The sequence below is a fragment of the Spinacia oleracea genome, chromosome 3 (assembly GCF_020520425.1).
Source record: "Spinacia oleracea cultivar Varoflay chromosome 3, BTI_SOV_V1, whole genome shotgun sequence".
In the NCBI taxonomy this organism is placed as follows: Eukaryota; Viridiplantae; Streptophyta; class Magnoliopsida; order Caryophyllales; family Amaranthaceae; genus Spinacia; species Spinacia oleracea.
In genome coordinates, this window is record NC_079489.1 from 121,844,260 (window position 1) to 121,861,787 (window position 17,528).

Consider the following 17,528-nt stretch of genomic DNA (forward strand, 5'->3'; position numbering starts at 1 on the left):
CCTTCATTTACATGATAGCCACTACTAGTCATTGTCTTGTCAAACTTGTCATGCCATTGCTTAGGCGCTTGCTTAAGCCCATACAATGACTTGACCAGTTTACAAACTTTGTTTTCTTGACCTGGAACAACAAAACCTTCAGGTTGAACCATATAAATCTCTTCATCTAAATTACCATTCAAGAATGCAGTTTTCACATCCATTTGATGCACAACAAGATCATGAATGCATGCAAGAGCAATTAAGGTTCTAATGGTTGCAATTTTAGTTACAGGAGAGTATGTATCAAAATAATCAATGCCATGTCTTTGAGTAAAACCCCTTACCACAATCCTGGTCTTATACTTGTCAATGGATCCACATGATTTCAACTTTTTTCTAAAAATCCACTTACAGGTGATGGGTTTACAACCTCTAGGCAGACCAACCAATGCCCAAGTATTATTACTTAGGATTGACTGAAGTTTGCTATCAATGGCCTCTTTCCAGAAAACTGCATCAACTGACCTCATTGCCTCTTCATAGGTTCTAGGGTCGTCTTCTAGAATAAATACATACACAAAATCATCAGTAATCAAGAAAGGTTCAGTTAGGAAAGCAGTAACAAAATCATCACCAAAAGTTGTTTCCTTTCTTGCCCTTTTGCTTCTCCTTGGCTCTAAGTCAGACTCATTATTAGTAGTGGAAGAAGTAGCAATGGGTAAAACATTAGAAGTGCTAGAAGATGGTACATCATTAATGCAAGAGATTTTCAAAGGAAAAGTGTTTTCGAAAAACTCAGCATCTCTTGCTTCAATAATGTTACCACTTGCATAGGAGTTGTTAGCACCCTTAACTAGAAAACGATAAGCAGAACTTTGATAAGCATAACCAATAAAGATAGAATCAACCGTTTTGGGATCAATCTTGTCCCTTTTGAAACTAGGTAAGGCAACCTTTGCTAAGCACCCCCACACTTTCAAGTATTTCAGGCTTGGTGCTCGACCTTTCCATAGCTCATATGGGGTCTTGTCCAGCTTCTTGTGAGGCACCCTGTTCAAAACATGACAAGCAGAAAGAATAGATCCCCCCCACATATTATCAGGAAGCCCAGAACTAATAAGCATTGAATTCATCATATTTTTTAAAGTTCTATTTTTCCTTTCAGCAATCCCGTTTTGTTCGGGTGTGTAAGGAGCTGTTGTTTCGTGAACTATACCATTCTGTTCACAAAACGCCTTAAGAGTGTTAGGGTCATACTCACCCCCCTATCACTCCTAAGTCTCTTGATTTTCCTGTCTAGCTGGTTTTCAACTTCAGCCTTGTACTTGAGGAACATCTCCTCTGCCTCATCCTTAGACCTGAGAAGATAAACCATGGTGAATCTAGAGCAGTCATCAACAAAAGTAATGTAATACCTTTTACCACCCCTGCTTTCATAGTTTTTAAAATCCCCCAAGTCACTATGAACAAGTTCTAGTACTTCTGTCTGTCTATCTATTGATTTAAAGCGTTTCTTTGCAAATTTTGCGCTTCAACACATACTTCACATTTTGCAAAATCAGTTTTAGAAAAGCTTGGAATCATGTTCATTTGTTTAAGTTTTTTAATTGAAGCAATATTAACATGACCCAATCTAGCATGCCATAAATCAATAGACTCAGCAATATAAGCAGAAGAAGTACTAGCTTTCTTATTCATAATTTCAATGGAAACATCAAGAGTAAACAACCCCCATTACAAAAACCCTTTCCCACAAATTCCCCATTGTGATTAATAACTAGTCTATCAGAATCAAAGGACAACTTCAAACCAGCTTTCATAAGTAAACTACCAGAAATTAAGTTCCTATGCATTTCTGGAACATGCAAAACATTAGTTAAAGTGAGTGTTTTTCCAGAAGTGAGAGTGAGAACGATCTTCCCTTTGCCTTGACCAGTTGCAGAAGCAGAGTTACCCATGAATACATTTTCACCATCAGTTTTCTCGTAGGAAGTGAACATTTCTTTGTTGGTGCAGATGTGCATGGTTGCTCCTGTATCAATTATCCATTCGGCAACATCACCTGCCAGATTAGCTTCTGAAACAACAGCAATAAAATTGTTAGGATCAGTAACTGCTTCAACAAGGTGAGCTTGATTCTGATCTGGCTTCTTCTTGACCCTGCAATCCCTGGACTTGTGACCAGCCTTCCCACATTCAAAACAATTACCCTTAAACTTATACTTTTGGATTTTCCCTTGAGGCTTGAACTGACTGCCCTTCCCCTTAAACTTATCAGAATAGAAATTACCCTTAGGTTCAACCAGATTAGCTTTAGCAGGACCAGAAAATACAAATTGACCCTTATCCTTAATACGGTTCTCCTCCTCAATTTTTAGGTGACCTACGAGTTCCTCTAGGGTAATGTCTTTCTTCTTATGCATTAACTGGTTTCTAAAATCTTTCCATGAAAGTAGCAGTTTTTCAATTAAAACAATAGCAAGAGTGATATCACAAATGTTCAGACCCTCAGCAGCCATAGCAATGCAAATATTCTCATATGCATGAATCTGATCAATAATAGGTTTGTCATCCTCAACTTGAAAGCCTAACCATTTACTAACACAATAACGTTTAGTACCAGCATCATCAGTTCTATACTTTTTCTCCAAACCATCCCAAATATCCCTAGCATGATTATATCCCATATTACAGGTTCTATCATCCTTAACAAACCTAACCTCAAAATCATGCAATTCATCATTATCATCAGGTTTCACAACATCAGAAATAACATACGCAACAGAGGTTCTAATTTCGACATATTCATAGCCATAACATACACTGCTCTAAAAGACAATTCCGCGCTACCTCCGATGCAGTAGAACGCTTGCGGTTGCCCTCCAGGGTTTACACGACACCGAGAATTATGTGCACTCACAATCCCCGAGAACCGCATTCGCCAAGGCCCAAGGCCCTCGCCCGAGCCCGGCCCGGCGCGTGTGTGTTGTGACCACCCATGCCACTCTCAAGCATTCTTAAACAAATGTTTCCCTCAAACCCCAAATATAAACATTGATTATGGTTTGTGTTTTTCCATGTGGGACTTTTCATTTTCCCACTTCCCACTCATTTTCTTTTGTATTTCTCACAAGGATTTCCAACAACCAATTGCCTGTTGGTTCAGTGGTGATTGGGGCTGAACTTGGTAGGGAGAACTCGTGTTCGATCTCCCGCAACAACAATTGGGAGGGGACTGGAACCTATCCACCCAGAACTCGCCCCGAATCCGGATTAGCCCTAAGGGTGAACCGGGTGCTAACACAAAAAAAAGGGAAATTTGTTAAAAAGGACCTTTTATAACCCAAATTTTGCGAGAAAGGACCTTATATAATTTTTTTTGCGAAATCACACCTTAATGTAATTTTTTTTGCGAAAAAGGACCTTATATAATTTTTTTTTGTGAAATCACGCCTTAATGTAATTTTTTTTTGCTAAAGACAACCAAAAGTAAATTTCCGGTATTGACTGAGCTTTTTCGGTCATTGACTTGCACGTGAGAAGCACGTGTGACTTTATTTTGTTAATCACACCCAAATTTCCTCCAAAATTCAAGCTTAAAAACATAAAGTTGGAAAAAAAAAATCGAAATAAAATCAAGTTTGAAAATTCAAGACTCAGGAAAATCAATGTCTTTAGCCAACGTAAGCCACACGTGCTGCTCACGTGCAAGTCAATAGCCGGAAAAGCTCAGTTAATGCCGGAAACTTCCCTTAGGTCCTTTCTCGCAAAAAAAATTACTTTAAAGTGTGTTTTCACAAAAAAAATTATATAAGGTCCTTTCTCGCAAAATTTGAGTTATAAAAGGTACTTTTTGGCAAATTTGTCAAAAAAAACAAGGATTTCCCCTCGGACACCGCACAGCTAAAAAAATATCGATGGTTCGTTCGATCACTTCGCTTAAACCCTGATTTGTTGGTTGATCAAGGTTTTTCATTGTTTCCTGGGAAATTTCTTGCTTGTCACCCACCCTCATGGATTATTAGTTCAATGAAGTTAATGGTGAGTTAAATCCTTACATACTCCATTAGAGCATACACCTAATAATTTTCAATACTTCATTACTCTTTCTACGAATCAATTTATTTAAATTTACATATTGTTTTCCACAGTTTTTCTTTGCTAGGTAGAGATTTTTTTCCTGTATTTTACGGAACTAACCTTTTGAATTCTATAATTGTTGGCAAACATTGAATCTATGAATTATCTAATACTAAGAAATCTGAGCTTTCTGTAAATTAATTATGTTTTGGTCACCAATTCAACAAATTTGATCTTTAATAAAGAATTGGTTACATTATGTGAATGTAGGTTCGTTGGAATCAAATGAAGATTAAACGAGAAATTAGTGTTTTTTCGTTGTTGAAAATGTTCAGAAGTGGGTTTCAACTATTGTCAAATATCGATTGGGTTTCAGCTTATGGGTCTAAATTATCAGCAGTCACCGTTTTGGGTGTAGTTGGCTTTTTATTGGCTGTTAGAGATGGCAGTATGGGGAATTTCAACAGCTTGCTTTTGCATTCGCTTTCAGCGAGAAATGACTCTTCTAAGAAGATATATTTTGTGCCCGGGTTGCGAAATTTGGGCAACAATTGCTTCCTCAATGTAGTTTTACAGGTAAATTGAGTCAGTTTGCACAGTTTGACATTTTGTGGAAGTGACTTGTACAGTGTAGTATTACTGTGTAACAATACACTCTTAGCTTGCCTGATTCCACGGTTGATGTTCGTTTCAGGCGCTTGCTAGTTGTTTAAGTTTTCGGTGTTTCTTGGAAGATGTTAAGAACTTGCAGTCGTCGTCTAGAAAGGAGCAAGTTGAAGATTTGCCCCTTTTGTTATCTTTGGCTACTTTATTGGAAGGTAATTTGAGGGCTTTATTCATCTTTGGATTGATTGTTGTGCAGTTACTGCTACCTATATGTTCCAACTTGTGGAGAGATGATTGTGTGATTGATAAGCATATTTCTTTTGATGTTTTACCATGACTTTTTTCTGTCCATGATTGACTCTGATTCGACTACTCCTTCTAAAAAAAATTATTTCTCTTGTCAACTTCTTGTTCTTTCTCTTGTTTGAAATGTGTGTCAAGAGTCTCAAGACCAATGGTCAACTGCCAAAGTCTCAATCAATGAGTCTTCTTTTTGTTTCCAGGAGAGGCAAAGGCATAATTTAACATTTGAATACCTTTTTCGTGCATATTTTGATCAGGCTTCACTTGTGACAGAATTGAGCACACTTCAGGAGAAAAGTAGACCGTTGAATCCACAAAAAGTGATGACTGCCATGCAGCAATATATCCCACAATTTCAATTGTCAAATCAACAGGTGGATTTCTGTTTGTCTTGAAGTTTTTTAAATGACATAATCTCCTTCACAAAAATGCCTCGCTTTCTCTTTTGAACTTTAAAAATAGCTATGAGGGTGACCCTGCAACTCATGTATAACTGGTGCCTGGTGGTGTATCTACACGTAGGATGCAGCAGAGGCATTCCTTCATCTTCTCTCCTGTTTAAGAGATGAATTATCGGATTCTTATATGCCAAATTCTGGCTCCTTAGCGGATGTGGCTGCCCCTACTAGTCGAATTCTTGCTTTTGAGAGGATAAAGGACATAAAAAAGGAGCCAGAAAGGTGGCGACAGCAATATCTTGGCCCTCTTAATGGGATACTTGGCAGTTTTCTGACCTGCCAGAGCTGTTCTTCTGAGGTGGGTGTCACTTATTCATGTTGCTCTCTGCTGATGTAGCTGATCTCTGTACTGGATCCCAATTTTTTTTTCTTGCAGATTATGATGGATTTTGATTTCTTTCACACCCTGTCGCTTTCCCCAAATCCCAACTTCAATGCTTGCGCAGTATGTTTCTATTACTTCATTGTCTTTTATTCGCGTTCGATATGTGGTCGGAGGCTTAGAGCGGATATTTGATATGAATGAGGTTGTTACATGCATTAAGCTAGGTAGACTTACACTAGAGGATTGCATGAAGAGGTTCCTCGCTCCTGAACATGTTGAGAACTATTTCTGCAGTCACTGTTGGCATATTGCTGCAATAAAATTTTTGTCCTTGGTTGGAGGACGGCAGGTACTTGCCTATATATTTTGGCTTTGTTGAGGAAACTATGCCACTAGTTTTGTGTTTTCGTTTCCAAATTCCAATTCCATGGTAACATACTAATCTCATCCACATTGGTCCACTCCTTTTCGGTTTCTTTCTCTTTTTTGTCAGGAAGAGATCAGCAAACTGAGTTTCTGTAGCGAGCAAGACTCTTGTGACTGTAGGAATATGTTATCACTTCAGGCACTTCCTTGGTCAAATCGCTTTTCACATGCTTTTAAACAACTCAGTATTGCTCATTGTCCGCAGGTATGAAATTTTGGGGTCTTTTCCCAGCCCCTTTGTTTTCCATGTAACAAAAGGCCACCTGCCTTATCGTCAATAAGTGGAGCTCTTGGCACACTTGTATAACCACATAAGAAAAGATGCTCATCCATTCTACTTAATTCCTAATACATGCACTTTTTCCGAAAGTCTTCTAGATTATATTTTTTCATGCTGAACCAGGATCGCCTAACAAATTTCATCCTTTACTATCCTCCTACCGCCTTTTGGTGGGTAAGAACGATCTGTTATCACCAGATTCGTTTGTGATGTAGAGTGGCTGTTGTGAAGTTCTTCCCTTTATCTGCTGACCGAACCGTATAAATTCATCTACCAGCTTGTTGTTCTGTTTACCTCAAGCCACCTCAAAATCACTCAGTCCCCTTACTTATTTAACAGCAGTAATTACTCAAAGCGTCACACACACATGCACACAAACACAGTCACACCACACTCACAGAAAAGACAACATTTCGGAAATTTTAGCACCCTTCATTAGGAAACAAATATACTATGCTATTTTCAAAAGGATATGTCATCTTCTTTAATCTGCTTCCTCAAAAATATCATCAGCTTCCTCCATATCATCTCCATCAAGTGACAACTGGCAAGTAGCCTTCATCATCATCTTCATCTTCTTCTTCGCTTTCTTGTTCTAATGGCTGCCTTTGTGTGGTACTGGTACCCCTACTTGAACTGCCAATATTTTCTCCAAGCCTACTCCCTCTTGATCTCAGGTTGAATCTCTCTTCATAAACACAGATGCACTAGCAACGTGTCCCCATGTAAGACCATCATCCTCTTCAAACACATGATCATCTTCAGCATCTACTTCTATCCTCCCAGTTAACCACTCGTTGCTATCATCAATATCTTTCAAAGCTATGGGATCAATCTTATCACACAACTTGTATCTTAGGATCAATGCTCGGTTGTACTTAACGAACACCAAGTCATTTAATCTGGATTGTGTGAGCCGATTCCTCTTTTTGGAATGAATCTGTCAAAACAGAATTAGTAACTTACTCCACTAAAACAAGCTAGATAACCACTAATCTAAACTGTAAACCTAAACTCCTATTATCTTGGAACGTGAGCTACATGTTAAGCAACCACTAATCACTAATCTGTTAAGCTGATTTTGAAGCACAAAACAACACACCCTTTTGCTTCAAATTAGTACAATTTCATGAAACACTTTCTCTTCAATTATGATGCACTTCTGATGCTCTTCTCACCAACATTTACTATTTGGACATTGGAGCACTTCTCTCCATGGTGCACTTCTCACCCCCATTTCAAAATAATTTTTCTTCTACGGCCACTTGTGTCATAGATGGTTCTTTATCATTTTCGAACCTGCAATTCCTTGCCATATGCCTAAAATTTTGACATTATCATTTTGGCTTTCCCTTATGCCTACAAGTTTTCTTCTCATGACCAAACTTAGAGATTTTCCTTTCCCTTTATGGTATGAAGACTTGACTAATAGGGCACCTTCAACTCTTTCACCATCTGCGTTTCTCATATTTCTTCTTTGATCCACCGTATGGAGTGATTAATCAACTCTGAAACTGTTAATTTAGAAAAATCTTTAGTATCTTCAAGTGAACAGATTTTAGTTTCATACATCTCCGGAAGAGTGGCAAGGAGCTTGTCCACCACCTTTTGGTTGTCAAAATCCCCACCAAGTAATTTGATTTGTTGACAATTGACATCAACCGAGCTCTATATTTTCTAACATCATAACTTTTTTCCATGATCATCATCTCAAATTCCCTCTTCATGCAAAAAAAGTGATGGTGTTAGAGAATATGGAGCTCGGTTGATGTCCATCGTCAACCAAATCAAATTACTTGATGGGGAATTTGACAACCAAATGGTGGTGGTCAAACTCCTTGTCATTTTTCCGGAGAGGTATGAAACTAAAATCTCTTCACTTGAATATACTAAAGATTTTTCTACATTAACAGTTTCAGGGTTGATTAATGCACTCCATGCAGTGGATCAAATAAGAAGTATGAGAAGCGCAGATGGTGAAAGAGTTGAAGGTGTCCTATTGGTCAAATAAAGAGAAAGGAAAATCTATCTAATGCAATCATTGTCAGAAGGTTGGTCATGAGGAGAAAAATTGTTGGCATAAGGGAAAGCCAAAATGCTTCAATTTTGAAAATTTGGGCATATGGCAAGGAATTGCAGGTTCGAAAATGATGAAGACCCATCTATGGCACAAGTAGCCATAGAAGAAAATTTATTTTGAAATGTGGGTGAGAAGTGCACCATGGAGAGAAGTGTTCCAAAGTTCAAATTGTAAATGTTGGTGAGAAGTCCATCAGACGTGCATCATAGTTGAAGAGAAGTGCTTCATGAAATTGTGCTAAATTTGAAGCAAAGGCGTGTGTTGTTTTGTGCTGCAAAATCTGCTTAACAGATTAGTGGTTAGTGGCTGCTTACACGTAGCTCACGTTCCTAGATAATAGGAGTTTAGGTTTATATTCAGTTATTTAGCTTGTGTTAGTGGGATCATGTTACCCACTACACCTAAGTCTTAGCTACGTTTTAGGAAGTCAGTTTCTTTGTTGTAGCCTATTTAAATATGCAGTCTCTTGTATTTTCAGTTTGAATAAGAAATGCAGTGAGTTGTTTCTAAGTTTATTCTTTTTTTTTTTGCTTTCTTAATTCCAACAATGTGAAGGGGTCTTGATCTTTATAGTTTCAGTTTTCACAAAGCTCGCATTCTCCTGAACATATACCTATTTACTTATGCATGTTCTCTAAAGTGGCTTTACCTGATGTAAAAGATCTTTCACATTCAACAATTTCTGTTTTAGTTGATTAACTTAATCGCCGAATTGTTGAGTGAACATGTTGTGCTGAGAACTCGCAATTTTTTTCGAGCTTGAAATCAATAATCCTGAATTCTGATTGGCATTGCTTTGGTTAAGTTCTTTCTTATTGGTTCTTTGGTTAAGATCTTTCCGATTTGTACTATTTTGGTCAAGTTCTTTGACATCTTTCTGATAAGCTCTGCTTTGGTTAAGTTTCCTAAATCTTTGGGAAAAGAATTGCCAGTTATTGCCTATTGTCGTTTAGGGCTATTGTATTTCTTGATTCTTTGTCCCTTTCCGTCTTTTCCGTTAGAGAGTAATTCTTGAACAAATAAGAAGAAATTCATTTAGCTTTGCATCATCTGAGAGTCTCTGACCACCTTGTTTGTATGCTATGGCTTCATAAAAAGATGCTCACGTCTTCCGAAATTAGATCCAAGATTTAACTTGTGTTGGTTATATGCTTATATAGTTATATGTATGGTTTTTATGTTTCTAGATGAAATTTATATGGCTTCCTTTTACGGCCCTTAGGTTACTAGGTGATCAATTTTCTTACACATATATTACGTATTGTGGAAGTGTATTTCTGCATCTATTTCCTGGCTTATCTAGTTACTTTGTCCGACAGGTTCTTTGCCTTCATCTTCAGCGCAGTTCAATGAATGCATTTGGAGAGCTTGTTAAAATTCAGGTACTTAAAATTTTGGTGGTTATCTGTCATAGAGATTGGAGTTGTATTCCGCAATATCTTGGTGAAACACTAGTAGGTTTGGAAAGTTAAGCACCCATGAAAATACTTATAGAATTTGGCAGTATCCGCGTTCCCAAATACTTATGATGGTTTTGTACTTGAGTAAAACAAAATTAATCTTCTTTTTTGGTTCATAATCATTGATTTTCGTGTTTTGTATCTCTTTCCAACACTCTCTTGCTTTGCCTTAATGCATCCTTTCCTAGTTCTAGAATTTCTCTTTGCTACAAGTTTATAACATGCAAATGATGACTGTCATCTCTGATTACATTCCCAGTCTAACATGCTGTGTGTTGGGTTCTCCCCCCTGTATTTTACTTGTATCCTTGTCTATTTGATCTAAAGTTATCATTGGTTTTGTCACATTTTGATTGTATACCTGTAAATGCAGGGCCATATCAATTTTCCAATGATCCTGAACCTGTCACCCTTTGTTAAGTGCGAGGCTGGCATTCAGAAGCGAGAAATGGATAAGCCAAAAAGTTTAGGGGAGCAGCCAGATCTGGCAAACACTTCTCATCTTAAAAGTGCTGATAGGCATCCAGACCTAAGTAAGCAACTGCTGTCATTTGTCACCCATCTTATGTTAGAAAGCATTCATTTTAAAGTATGGGTAATCCACTGCAGTGACAGTCAAGGATGATGCATCACAATTTCTTCCAGAACCTTGTTCGTCACTGATTGAAAACTGCTCCAACACCAAATTTATACCTACTCTTAAGGTTGGTCTCTCTTCTTGAAGTTTTAAGATTTTCTACTTGTTTGGTCACTGATTTGAATGCTTGTATATTGGTAGATTTAGATTACTACCGAATCACGTATATAATGTATGCAAGCGTACTCTGGTATAACAGAGAGCAACTTTCAATTCGACCTTGATGTGAGTGTCAAACATTTTCTTAACAAAAAGTATTGTTGTTTAATGATATGATGTATTGATGTCCATCGAAGGCCACGGAATAACCAATTTAATTTGTCAGCTCTAATGGAAAGGAAGAGTTCCTTTTCCATCAAGTAAATCCAAGTCTGATTTGGATTATTTCCGACACCTTTGAATTGAGCCATACTGGAGTATTTTGAGCTAGGAACGCTGTTTAACAAGTTTATTTTCTGTCTTTATAGGCTACTTTCGATCCACCACCTCCCCTAAGTATTTTGTATCGCCTTGTTTCTGTCGTGGAACACTTTGGAAGAGCTGGGAGTGGCCATTACACAGTATATAGAGGAGTAACAACTCAAATGGAAGACCGTAATGGTGTTAGAGACATTGATGATCCTTTGCAATGGTTCCGCATTTCAGATTCAGAGGTACACACTGCTTCGGAAGAAGATGTTCTTGGTGCAGAAGCTACCCTACTTTTCTATGAGAGGATATGAGCCTACAGCTTGTTTTGTATGGTAAAGTAAAAGGCTATAATTGTCATTTTGCAAAAAAGTTTTCCAGCATGCTGCCCCTAATTACTTTGCCCAACATTCCAAAAATTGAAATAAGATTTTTCCTCCATTTATTTTGCTATGCCCACTTTGGGTGTGGGTTTGGTATGGAAAAACTGGAGCCCGGAAACAGAATCAAGTATCGCAATCCGTTTTCAGGGTGTTTGGTGACATGCCCATTCCGTTATCCTACAGTAATTGTTTCCTCCAAAATGATACCGCACATTTTCAAGAGGTAACGCAAATCCTTTCCCTCTAACGAAAATAATCACCTCCCTTATCATACTATCAACCTTCTTCCAATTTCTCATTATTATCTTTTTTGACTGCATTCCTCGACCTCTCAACAGCTCAACTAGAAAAATTTGGAAATCTAGAAAATGAACTTACCTGATATCTTGATGATAATCGATCTTCGTCAAAAAATAATAATTAATGATTAATCTCTGATCTTCCCACCCCAGATTTTGGGTATTTTCTTATAAATAAAGGGAATATGAGAGATCAAGCCTTGCAATAAAATGTGTTGATTCCTTTTTAATTATTTTATTTCCCATATCTATATAATATATTGCAAGAGAAAGTATATCAGGATTATGATACCATTTTACTCTAAACCAAACAACTTTTAGTGGTATAGAATTATAGATTATGGTTACCTTTTCCCCTCTTAACTGATTCCAATCCGTTTCCTTTCCCATGATTGTACCAAACACACCCTTAATGTAGATTCTTGTTTCTACAAGAGTGAGTGGATCAAAAGGAGGGAGAGAAAGAGGTAGGAAAAATGTGGGTAGACGTAAGAAAAATATGGATACAGGGGGTGATTCGCCTTGAGGTGCTAGAGCTAGCATGTAGACACTCTTGGTTCTCCCCGCTTCAGTTGTACGGTCATGTTCCTAATTTTGTCATACAAACATGTAGGTTGATTTCCGTTATGCTAATTTGGTTGCAGTTTTGTTAGTATGTTATTATTGATTGAAGATATTTTATGAGATTTAGTAAGCATTAAAATGTGTATTCTATAATTGATGGTATAAGAAATATGACCACAATTTATCACTTTGTAAATATTGAGACCGAAAGAGATACACAAGTACATAAGTAAAAACGCGCTATAGAATTAAGGGTTTTCTATAACAATGCAACCCATAAAAGAAAAAAGGATGAGTAAGATAACGAAAATAATGCTAACAATTCCTGTTTTCTTCCAATGACGTTTGACATCATCGGCTAAACCTGCCTTGCATGCTTGGCAGTTGAAGCAAAGTACATCTTTATCATTTTCCCATTTGTTGCAATCTGTATTTGAGTAGATGCCGTCGTTGGGCTTTATCCATTCAGTTGGGCTTGTGTAGTTGAAATTGCAATCATTCGATGGCTTACAACAACCAGACTGTCCAATCACATCAAGTATATGTTACTTGTTAGTACGGATTAGATTACATGTTTTAATTTATGTTGTTGAAAGAGCATGTATATTGGGGCTTTTGGAGTGGCTCTCCAGGTAGTTCTCCAACAAGAACTATATTTTTTGTGGTTCTTGAGGAGCTCTTGAGTAGCTCTTCATGGAGAGCTAATTCAAGGTACCTCTTGTCCAAGAGCCCTTCAAGAGGTGATTCTTGTTAGAGCACGTACATTGGGCTCTTAGAGTGGCTCTCCAAGTAGCTCTCCAACAAGAACTATCTCTTGAGTAACATTAGGGTTCTTGAGTGGTTCTTGAAGGGCTCTTGAGTAGCTCTTCATGAAGAGCTACTTCAAGGTAGCTCTTGCCCAAGAGCCCACAAAGAGTTGATTTTTGTTGAAAAGTGGCGAATAACTTTGAAACGTGGATAGTAACTTTGGTTAAAAGTCAATTAATTATGGACTACCAAATGGTAAAAAGGAAATTGGAGAGCTCACTTGAGGAACCAACCAATGTTGCTTGTTTTTAAGAATGAATTTTTGAGTGTGTCTTTTAGAGAGATAGTGGTAGAAAGAGAGTGGAGAACTCTCCAAGAGCTCTTTTGAAGAGCCAACCAATGTACATGCTCTTAAAAAGAGAGGAGTAACTTTGGTTTAAAAGACAATTAATTATAGACCACCAAATGGTAAAAAAGATATTCAAGAGCTCACTTGAGAAACCAACCTATGTTGGGTTAGGAATTAATTCTTGAGGGTGTCTTGTAGAGAGATAATGGTAGAGAGAGAGTGGAGAGCCTCCAATAGCTCTTTTGAAAAGCCAACTAATGTACATGCTCTAATTGGAAAATCTCGAGAGGTAGACCAATCATGTGTTAAAAAAAAAATTCTTTCAGGAGGAGAGAGATAGAGTGTAAAATAATAATGAGTGTAAGTTGGTCCTATATAGTGAAATAAGGGTCTGTTTGTTTTAACTTATGTTGATTTATTTCAACGGAATATAGGGCTTTGTTCTTTTCAAATGGTTTGGTCTGGTCTAATTTTTCCAAGTCTGGTCTGGTTAATCTGAATGTTTTTTGTGAGTGTTTTCTATACTGGCCTGGTCTAACTTGCATTTTTTCTACTATGGTCTTAATTTTTCTATGAGTAATTTTTGCTTTTATTGGGGGGGGGGGGGGGGGTGGTTTTTTGTTTATGTTCTGGCATGTTTTGAATTTTTCTTGTTTGGTCTGATTTTAAGAAATAAGTACTTCAATAAATAATTAACAAAATAAGTTTTTTCAAACAATTTACACAATCTATATAATATATTAAAAGGCGTTGTGAAAAATGTATATGTGCCACATAGTAATCTCCCCTTCACGCCACATCATCCACTCACCAAGTGTTATGCCATGTCATAGACAACCAAAACTATTGCAATGAGACTCGAACACAAGACCTCATGTGTAGAAGATAAGTTTCATTACCATCTTAACCAACCACCAATTGTGGTTTATATATTCACATTAATTTATAAATAAATGTTAACATAAGTCTTAACACAACTAAATTTTTACATGACATTTTATTTTCTTTGGACTATTTTGAAAAAAAGTAATGACAATTATAGCATTAAAACATGAAAAACATGTTGACGTAAATTATATATATATATATATATATATATATATATATATATATATATATATATATATATATATATATAATTTGGTGTTTAATAATTTGAAGCACTTAGTTCCACTAGAAAACAAATTATACAAATGGTAAAATGATCTAATTGAAAAATTACTTAGCATGATAAATGACGTAGTGTGTCTTTGTAATTGACGAACCTCATGGATGTTTTCACTTTATGAAATACATGTATTTTGGTCAAATATTGAGCTCAAAAAAAATCTAAAATCTTAAGTATTGAATGTAGCAACCGGGGCATCGCCCGGGTCACACACTAGTTTTTTATTAAATTCAGATAAATTAACTTCAGTCAAATTTAGTTAAACCAAACAGAACCTAAGAGGTAACAAAGTATATACATGTAAACTTTAATAAAATTTAGAAAAACAATGAAATGAAAAGTGAGTAAAACTTGAGAAAACGGAGTGGTAATAAATGTACCTCAATGGAGGACAAACGCCTAGAGAAGAATTGTTGTTGGGTGTCTTGACCAAACTTATCATGGAACTTTGAACAAACTTGACTCTTATGGAGACAACTCTTGATATTAGTCCAATGCTTAGAGTTATCAACCCTCTTATGAAGCCAAGAAGAGTAATCTTCAAGTCTATACTCTTTATAAGCTCTCCTAGCCAAAGGCTCACCACCTCCCTTACCACTAACCACAAGCGCGAATATGGTGTACCCTAAGAGAGTCGAAAGAAGGACAAACATTATGTAACCATGGCAACAAAGCTGTAGCCCTTGAAGCCGTGTTGCCCAACAAATGCCGGCAATGCAGAAGACTAGAATGAGGGTTCCGAGGGTGAGGAAAGGCGCGTTTAGGAACGCCTCACACTCGGTACTTAGCTGTTGTTTAAGCCATATTCCCATCACAAGGATGGGAATACTTAAGAGAAGGGTGATTATGCTTAAGCATATGTATGCACGGATGCCATCCCTTGAGTATAGGAAGAACATAGTGTGACCTTTTGTTAATTAATTAGATGGGAGTTTTTGTGCGGAAATTTTGTCTACATGGAAATTTTGATAACCAATTTACCATAGTACAAGTTTTTATGAGTGCATCAAGTCTTTAAGGTCAACTTCTATTCAGTATTAAATTACTTTCTTTTGTATGCGCACGAATAAGCTTTAAGACAGTACATATAACGAAGGGGTTAGGGTGGGAGATTTAAACTATGTAATAAGTTTTAACCATTAGGTCAATACCTGACTATACCAAAATTATAAAATAATGCAACTATATAGGACAAAATGAAAGGAGAAAAAAATTTATCATGACGATTGAAGAAGAAGCAAGCAAATTAATATGGGTAATTTGCTTGCTTCTTCTATTTTAGACATGAAAATTTACTCCCTTACCATTTACCCCAACAACTTTTTGCACAATTTACAATTTTTCACACTCTCTCCTACTTTATCAATATTTTATTATATTCCACCAATTTTTCATTTTTTTTCTTACACCCACCCACCTTTAATTTTTACACATTTCTCTTAATTTATCTATACTTTATTATATTTAACCAAAATTTTATTTTTATCTTAATATTTATACAAATAATAACTATAAAAATCTTTATGAAACGGAGTTAATATGTACTCAAAAGTCAATACCAATTGAATTACCTACCATGTTCTATAAGTTTTAACAATGTAATCGGCAAGTTATAGGTCGACCTAATCTAATTTAATTTCGTGTAACGCATGTGAAATTCACTTTTCCCAAAACATCCAATGACCATAAGATATTAAGAAATGATTTATCTCATCGATCAGAACGGTGTAGTAAGTATGATTAATTATTTATCATTTCCATTGTCAAGAATTAAAGATTTTACGAATCCATTCACTACGCTCGATGTAGGAGCCTTGTCCTTTATGAACAATTGAAGATTCTGTATGAATTCATTAACAATTTTTAAGTATGATTATCATTTCTCTTAACCTAAATGCACGTTGCGTTTCTCTTTGCAAGTTGATTGGATTAGGATAAGGTGATAAGGTTTGACTTTCTCTACGGTGACCTTACCTAGGTCATGTATGGCAAATTGGCAATTACTCCATAGATGTTAATGTTAGTTATTTATATTAGATGGTATGATTATTTGGCTGAATTAATTGATTTGACTAGCAATTTAATTATTAGTCGTTTAATGTGCAAAATTGATTTAATAGACCTATATAAAAAACTAAAGTTAAAGTTGTTAATATTATTTATTTATTTTTTTTGAAAAATATCAAAAATTGGCTTGGTAAACCCTAATTTGACTCACTTGGAATCCCATAGGATCGGAGTTTCATCTATCCCAAAACCATTTATCAACCGTAAAGTGCTTAGTGTTTGTTGACGCTATACGCGAACAAGCAATCTCACTTTATCTTGTAGGTCGATAAAGGTGCGTTGGGGTACTGCACGGCCTTAAAGGAAGGCTGGCCTTTTTAGAGGTCTCGCTTGTCTGTTAGTAATTTCGAGAAATCACCAAATTGCAACCCTTTTTCTACTAGAGTTAATGCGAAATGAAATGTTTAAGATAACATCATATAAGGTAAACAGATATCTTTGATTGGTATGTAATAAAAACTGGACAACCCATTAAATTATGAAGAAATGTACCTAAATGCATATGGTTGAATTCTTGGAAAATATACTGACGTAACTGCCTGAAGTTCTTCAATACATGGGAAAACTACAAACTACTGCTAGACTACTAATCCTAGGGCTAAACTAAGCGCTAAACCTAAAGCCAGGGAAAGCTACGAAAATATGAAATGCTTTATTTGTGTGTTGATGATGTCCTTCCAAATGTCGATTTCTGCTGTATATGTACCCCCTGATAATAGGCGATTTGTGGGAGAGTGGGAGTTACTCTGATAACTACTTGAACGAGAGAGAATGATTGGTTGATCGTGGCCACGTCATCCTCTGACTTGCTCCACGCTCTTAACTCCCTCATAAATGACGATGAGTTGTGGCCTTCCTAGACTCGCACTCCTATCGGGCCTTTCATTCATTGGGCAATTTTGTCTC

General features: G+C 36.6%; 2 protein-coding genes and 1 long non-coding RNA gene across 4 annotated transcripts; 2 read left to right on the forward strand and 1 right to left on the reverse strand.

Annotated features, from left to right (window-relative positions):
• The first annotated feature begins 3,847 nt into the window (after positions 1–3,847).
• On the forward strand, positions 3,848–11,486 carry LOC110786268 (ubiquitin carboxyl-terminal hydrolase 27). 2 transcript variants are annotated; one of them, XM_021990801.2, is made up of 12 exons: positions 3,849–4,023; positions 4,333–4,638; positions 4,757–4,880; positions 5,245–5,345; positions 5,494–5,727; positions 5,806–5,874; positions 5,975–6,103; positions 6,248–6,385; positions 9,860–9,922; positions 10,374–10,533; positions 10,610–10,704; positions 11,105–11,486. In XM_021990801.2, the coding sequence occupies exons 1-12, from the start codon at positions 4,012–4,014 to the stop codon at positions 11,357–11,359; spliced, it is 1,686 nt and encodes a 561-aa protein (XP_021846493.2). In that variant the 5' UTR covers positions 3,849–4,011; the 3' UTR covers positions 11,360–11,486. The 2 variants fall into 2 exon arrangements, with proteins under 2 accessions (XP_021846494.2, XP_021846493.2); XM_021990802.2 differs by lacking the exons at positions 5,806–5,874; positions 5,975–6,103; positions 6,248–6,385 and having other exon boundaries at positions 3,848–4,023.
• On the forward strand, positions 6,392–9,050 carry LOC130470500 (uncharacterized). The gene is made up of 2 exons (XR_008930970.1): positions 6,392–8,317; positions 8,404–9,050. It is a non-coding gene; the product is annotated as an uncharacterized lncRNA (long non-coding RNA).
• Positions 11,487–12,460: 974 nt separating the features above from the next.
• On the reverse strand, positions 12,461–15,593 carry LOC110786265 (tetraspanin-8-like). Its single transcript, XM_021990799.2, has 2 exons — positions 14,936–15,593; positions 12,461–12,812 (listed from the first exon to the last, which is right to left on the reverse strand). The coding sequence occupies exons 1-2, from the start codon at positions 15,452–15,454 to the stop codon at positions 12,540–12,542; spliced, it is 792 nt and encodes a 263-aa protein (XP_021846491.2). The 5' UTR covers positions 15,455–15,593; the 3' UTR covers positions 12,461–12,539.
• Between the last annotated feature and the right edge of the window lie 1,935 nt (positions 15,594–17,528).